This window comes from Myxocyprinus asiaticus, chromosome 10 (assembly GCF_019703515.2).
Source record: "Myxocyprinus asiaticus isolate MX2 ecotype Aquarium Trade chromosome 10, UBuf_Myxa_2, whole genome shotgun sequence".
Classification (NCBI taxonomy): Eukaryota; Metazoa; Chordata; class Actinopteri; order Cypriniformes; family Catostomidae; genus Myxocyprinus; species Myxocyprinus asiaticus.
Window position 1 is genome coordinate 41,379,439 of NC_059353.1, and position 6,000 is coordinate 41,385,438.

At 42.8% G+C, this 6,000-nt stretch overlaps 1 protein-coding gene across 1 annotated transcript in view; it reads right to left on the minus strand.

Annotated features, from left to right (window-relative positions):
• LOC127447318 (obscurin-like protein 1) overlaps positions 1-5,320 on the minus strand; it is a 40,859-nt gene extending 35,539 nt beyond the window's left edge. The window contains exons 1-5 of the mRNA XM_051709104.1: positions 4,306-5,320; positions 2,520-2,789; positions 1,840-2,100; positions 1,427-1,732; positions 1,069-1,335 (exon numbers count right to left, since the gene is read on the minus strand). Of these exons, the coding sequence (XP_051565064.1) occupies positions 1,069-1,335; positions 1,427-1,732; positions 1,840-2,100; positions 2,520-2,789; positions 4,306-5,320 (2,119 nt within the window). The remainder of the gene's footprint in view (positions 1-1,068; positions 1,336-1,426; positions 1,733-1,839; positions 2,101-2,519; positions 2,790-4,305) is intronic.
• Positions 5,321-6,000: the final 680 nt, after the last annotated feature.

A 6,000-nucleotide genomic window follows, 5' to 3' on the forward strand; every position in this document is an offset into this window, starting at 1 on the left:
GGCCAGCTCCACGACGGCCTGTGATTGGGCGACCACACCCGAAGGTGGGATCCCAACCGAGTCCTCAGAATCAGACTGGATGAGCTCACTCTCCGATGCTATGATCGACAGCTCATCCTCTTCACGAGCCCCGAATGAGACCGCCCTGAGATGAGCCAGCTGTCTCATCCCAGAACTCTACTGGGCCGAACGAGCATGCTGGGGAATGGGAGGTCCGTAGGGGCATACCCGGCGGAGCGGCTCCCATTGGGGACCCCAAATTGCCCCCAATGCTAACCGACATGGCCTCAAACCTGTAGGTAGAAGAGCCGCTGGGTGGCTTTCTCTCTGAGGAAGGAAAGCCACGACCAGAACGTTGCCATGGTCATGTTCTCGCAGTGAGGACATGACCCGTCCACGAATGCCGTCTCTGCATGGGCAGCACCCAAGCACGTAAGACAGCGATCATGGCCGTTGGAAGCGGAGAGGTAACGACCGCAACCAGGAATTATACACAAATGGAAAGTCATCTTTAAAAAAACACTCTCCGTGAGTGCCACTCTTTTAAAAGGAAAATATACTCTTTCAGAGGAAGAATATACACTTTTAGTCTGCTGAAGCACCCAGGGGTATTCTCTGCACTCCACCGGTGCAAGAGGGGGAGAAGCCGCTGTAATGCGCCGTAAATCCAACAGCTTTGTAGAGGTGAATGGATCGGCAGAGGAATTCAGCTCACTGAAACACAACCGCCCAGCTCCGAAGAGAAAATCTGAATGAGTGGTTGCGAGCCAGCTCCTTTTATACCCGTATGTCCGGGGTAGTGGCATGCAAATTCCACTCGCCAATTCCCGTTGGCCTTTTCTCAAAGATCAGAGGTGTTTGGGGCTCCCAAGAATGACCCCTAGTGTCACTACATCAACACAACATTGAGTGAGTGACAGATAGGGAACCCATCGTAAAATATCTAGTGTATTTGCAACTTTTCATATTTGGACTTTTTTTGTCTTTGACTCATATGCTGTGGCCTCTACAAGCCAGGCCATAACATCATAAATATCTCAAATAAGGAAATCAATGTTAAGTGTTCACCTTGTATATACAGAGCAGCAGAATCTCGTATTCCATAGGCAATGAAGGTAATCTCTGCTCCATTGTCTGTATCTCGTACTCCACGAATGCGTAGGGACTGGTGTGTACGTGAACGCCTTATGGAGAAACGTTCATCATCTTGAAGCTGGTTTCCATTAAGAAACCAAGTGCCTATAACTGAGGCAGAGAGCTCTATGGAAAAGCAGGCATCTTGGCCCTCTGGCACTAAAGCATCTTGTAGAGGTGCTTGAATTCTGGCTACTGGAACTAGATAAATTGGAAATTACTTTGTTAGTGCTGTGTATGAACAGGACAGCTTCATAACAACCATCACCCTCATGAATAAACTTGCACTTACCAAGGTGAACTGCTCGAGGAAACTCTACATTTCCACTCCTTCCATATTTGTTGACGCTGCATATCCGAAATCTGTAGTCTGCCTCACATGGAACACTGTCGCCGAGAATTTCCACTGAGGTTGCAGAGTCAGTAGTCAAACATTGCAGCCACTCCTGTGAGCTGACCTCTTGTCTCTCAATTATATATCCAGATGATGTATTCTTTCGGGAGTCTTGTGCTGGAAACCAGGAAAGGAGAGCTGCATTCGCTCGTTCTGTGTTAATCTGTACTCCAATAGGACAGCTTGGTGGACAATGCCTTGCCCCTGAAATAAGAAAGAAGAAGAGGTTAGTTGGTAATACATTAGAAGATTCTGGAATCAAGGGTTTACATATTAATAATTGCAAATGATTTGTGCAAATTTTTTCTAACCTTTCACTCGTAACTGAGAGGATGTCTTTGATCTACCCACATAGAAAGTGACCAGACCAGAGTCTTGTGGTGTCGTGTTGACAAAGACCAAAATGTGTGTCCTTCCAAAAGATTTGAGTATTGTCTGATGGGTCTCCCTTAGCTCCGTTCCATCTTTGTACCAGTGAATGTCCATTTCCTCTTCCTCCACCTCCACGCAGAATGCTGCATTTTCCCCCTCCAGGACATCAACTTTTCTTGGCATCTTTCTTACAATGGTGCCTTCAAAGAGTAAGTTTACATTGATGGAAGTCAAACTCAGTTCAGTGATTACAGCAAATGCTAATCATATTCATGTGAAAATGCTTTCCCAAATTGATGCTGGCAATAACTGGGTTAGTTCACCTAAAAATTTAAATAATTTACTCTCATGTTGTTCCAAAGTCATATGAATTTATTCCGAGATCACAAAAGAAGATGTTGGACAGAATGATAAAGACTGAGAGCCTCAGTCACCATTCACTTTCATTCTATTGAAAAAAGATGCAATGAAAGTGAATGGTGACTGAGGCTAACATCCTGTCTAACATCTCTTTTTGTGTTCCACTGAAGAAAGTCAGTCATAGTGGTTTGAAACAACATGAAAGTGAGTAAATGATGACAAAATTTCCATCTCTTTAATACAGCTTAAAGGTCTTTACCTTTAACGGCTACCTCAGCAATGCTTCTGCCCCCATCAGCCATCTCGCAGAGATATATCCCATCATCATCAACTCCAATATCACGAATTGTGAGTCGACGCTTTGTCCCCCACTCTTCCATTCCGTATTTGGCTCCTGGCTGTAGCCGTCTGTCTTCTAAGTACCATGTGATTGGAACAGAGTCTTCAGGAACTTCACACTCAAGAATGGCCAAGTCTCTCTCCCAGACTTGTAGGTCATTCAGTGGTTGCTTAAACCGCACAGGTGGTTCTTTTGTTACAAGAGGGAAAAAACCCAGAAGTTCTCAAAAGTGTTCTTATGTGTTAGTAATGGATAGATCTGCATTATTTCGTTCACATTTGCAGAATATCTAACACCTGGCCAACTGAAAAAAAAAACTAACATACAGTACATTGTGTTTTGGAGGCTGACTTTGTATTTCCATGCTGGTCTTAGCTGGTTTATATTGGTAAGTATTGGTTTGGTGCTGGTCTGGAGAAGATTTAGGAGAAACTGGCTAACCAAGGAAGTCTTGCTGGTTAAGATAGTTAAGAAGCCTGGTGGGGATACTAACATCAAATTTAACTAAGGAAGTCTTGCTGTAAGATAGTTAAGAAGCTTGGTGGGGACACTAGCATCAAACAGCGAACAGCATGGCTATGCTAGTTCACCTGCTAGACCAGCCCCAAACCAGTACTAACCAGCATAAACCAGCTTAGTCCAGCATGAAAATTCAAAGTCAGCTACTCAAAATGTCGTTTTGTCTTTTTGTAGCTTTTAGGTAATCCAAAATATCAGGATTATGTTACTGATTAAATTTTTTTGTAATTAGAAGTTTGTACTGAAATACTGAATTTATTTGAGTATAGCATGTCAAACTGCAAGACACTGCTGTGACATATCATGTCAGTGCTCATAGAATAGGAAGTACAGTTGCAGAAAACAAACAACATTCTGAGAATAAAAGAGACAAGTCTCATAATTTAACTATGCTAAGGCATATTAACACAATGCCTTGTTTGCATAGGGAATAAACTGTAAGTGACACCATCAGACACCTGTAAATTAAACAATGTTAGCAACACATAATAGTTTTGACGTATTTAACTAAATATGTGCTTTCTGTGGTTAGATTGCTGACCCTAGGGTATGCTGATGCAAGATGTCTTTTAAGGATTATCTAGATTGTTGGTACCACACCATCCCTGATGGTATTGAGGTGCTAATTTCTCGTTCATGCTTACTTTAGCAGTCGTACTTTCAGTTTAGCCATGGTAACCTTTGAGCTTTATGGTGTTGTCTGGCTCTGATGCAATATTGCTTTGCAAAGCAATCAGTTTTGACCATTCGATGGTCCATGTGAGAAACACGAGCTTGCCCCCAGAGATTTTTATCACATGTGTGGGCCTCAGGCCTTTCAGAGCCTAAGTGACTTTTCAGTTGTAGGACTGGATGGAATCTATTCCATTTTAATGAGTTTGGCCTGGTCAGGTAATTGTAAAGCTCCCTTGATGCATTTCTTACAACTGAATCATCATTAAAGTAACTGTTGATTAGGGAGCCAAATGCTTGACACAGCAGACACCAACTGGCTCCTCAGTTGCACATGTGTTTGACAAACTAATATAGTTTTATAATGTTCTAGATCAGGTGGTTCTTTTTTAGACTGGATAATGTGAAGAATTGTTTCAATTGTCTTGTTGCCCTATGGATTTATCTGTATTAATATATCTGCCCTATTCATACATATCCAAATACAGATGCTAATTCAACAGATTACTCTTACCTTTGACAATAAGGTGTACAGCACTTAGGGTTTGCCCTGCAGTGTTAGAAGCAGAACAGACATAAACTCCATTGTCCTGTTGTTTGCAGTAGAGAACTTTAAGTGTGAAGTATCCCTCTCTGTCTTCATACAGCAGATACCGTCTCCCAGACAAGATTAGCCTACCATCTTTCCGCCATAATATTTCTGGTTTGGGCTTCCCTGTTACGTAGCAACGAAATTTTGCATGTTTCCCCTCTGTCACTGCAAACATTTTCACTTTGGCTGAGTTTGGCAGTGGGTCATCTTTCAACCTTGTTGCAACTTGCCTCCCACTTCTCTGTTTTCCTTGATGAGCCTTCCGGTGGCCATTTGTGTAACCGTTACGATTCCCTTCATCTTCGTGACCCGGTCCGGCATCCACCAACAGCACAGCCCCTGCCAGACTCTCTCCAAACTCGTTCCGGGCCTTACACATGTACACTCCTCCATCTGGTGCTCGTGTCTTGAAAATCTTTAGCTGGAACCACCCTCCATCCTGATAGCTAACACTGAAATGTGTGCTCTCAAAGATCTCGTTCAACTTCTTGCCGTCCTTCTCCCACATCACCTCTGGTCGAGGGTTGCCCCAAAGTTTACAGGAGAACATGGCATCCTCTCCTCGTCCAACCCTGGTTGAGAGGGGTTTGATGAGGAAGCGTGGCTTGTTTTCCTCTCTCAATTCCATCTCTTGTGCTTCGCCTTCTACTTTCAAGGTTGCTGCTGCGTAAGTCTCTCCAATGCAGTTCTTGGCCTTGCAGATGTATTGCCCACTGTCTTCCATTGTGACTGAAGTTATGATAAGGTTGTAGACGTTGCCATCCTCAAACACCCGGTACCTGCCCTCTTGATGGATCTTCTCATTGTTTCTCTCCCATATAACTGCCGGTCTGGGATCCCCACTGATCTGGCATTTCATAACTGCATCTGTGCCACTCTGTACAACCACAGGACGAGGGTAGGCCAGAAACCGTGGCGCTCCACCAAACACATCCATCCCTGCTCACTTGCCAACCTCCGCTCAGATTGACAGACATTCAGTCTCTATGTTACTCTGGTAGAATTTTGTTGTCCAGCTCTTAATCAAGTAAGTCTCTGAATATATATATAAAAAAAAAGACTTTTCATTAATGGTTAAATAATATATAGCAGTCATTAATAGCTAGCAATCGGTTGCAGCTGGTCAGAGGATGCAAGAGAGGCTGAGCCTTCTAAAAAAATTATTCAAGATAAATGTTGTTTTAATCAGTTTACCTACTTAAAAATAAATAGAAAAACATATTTTTCATTAAAGGCATCTGAGTTGTGGATTTCTTTCATGCGTGGCAGACAGGTGTTTAAATTACTATATGAATCGTTGTGAATCACAGATGAGGCTGATGGCATAAAGCCTCCTCTCATTAGCATACTGGCCAATCAAAATTGTTATTCAAATGGAGCAAGGTCATCTGCTTCCATTTAAAAAGCATCCAAATAAAGGCCAAACAGAGGAAAGTGAAATTTGCCTCCTTCCACGTTCATACCAATCATTTTCAGAGGTAACTATTCAAGCCAGTCGACTTTCAGTATCACGTTTACACTTCATCAAGCCTGCTTGTGGATAACATGACAGGTGAAGGGAAACTTTCAAAATATGCCAAAAATATACATGGAATAAAAGTTATTGGAAGATCTAAA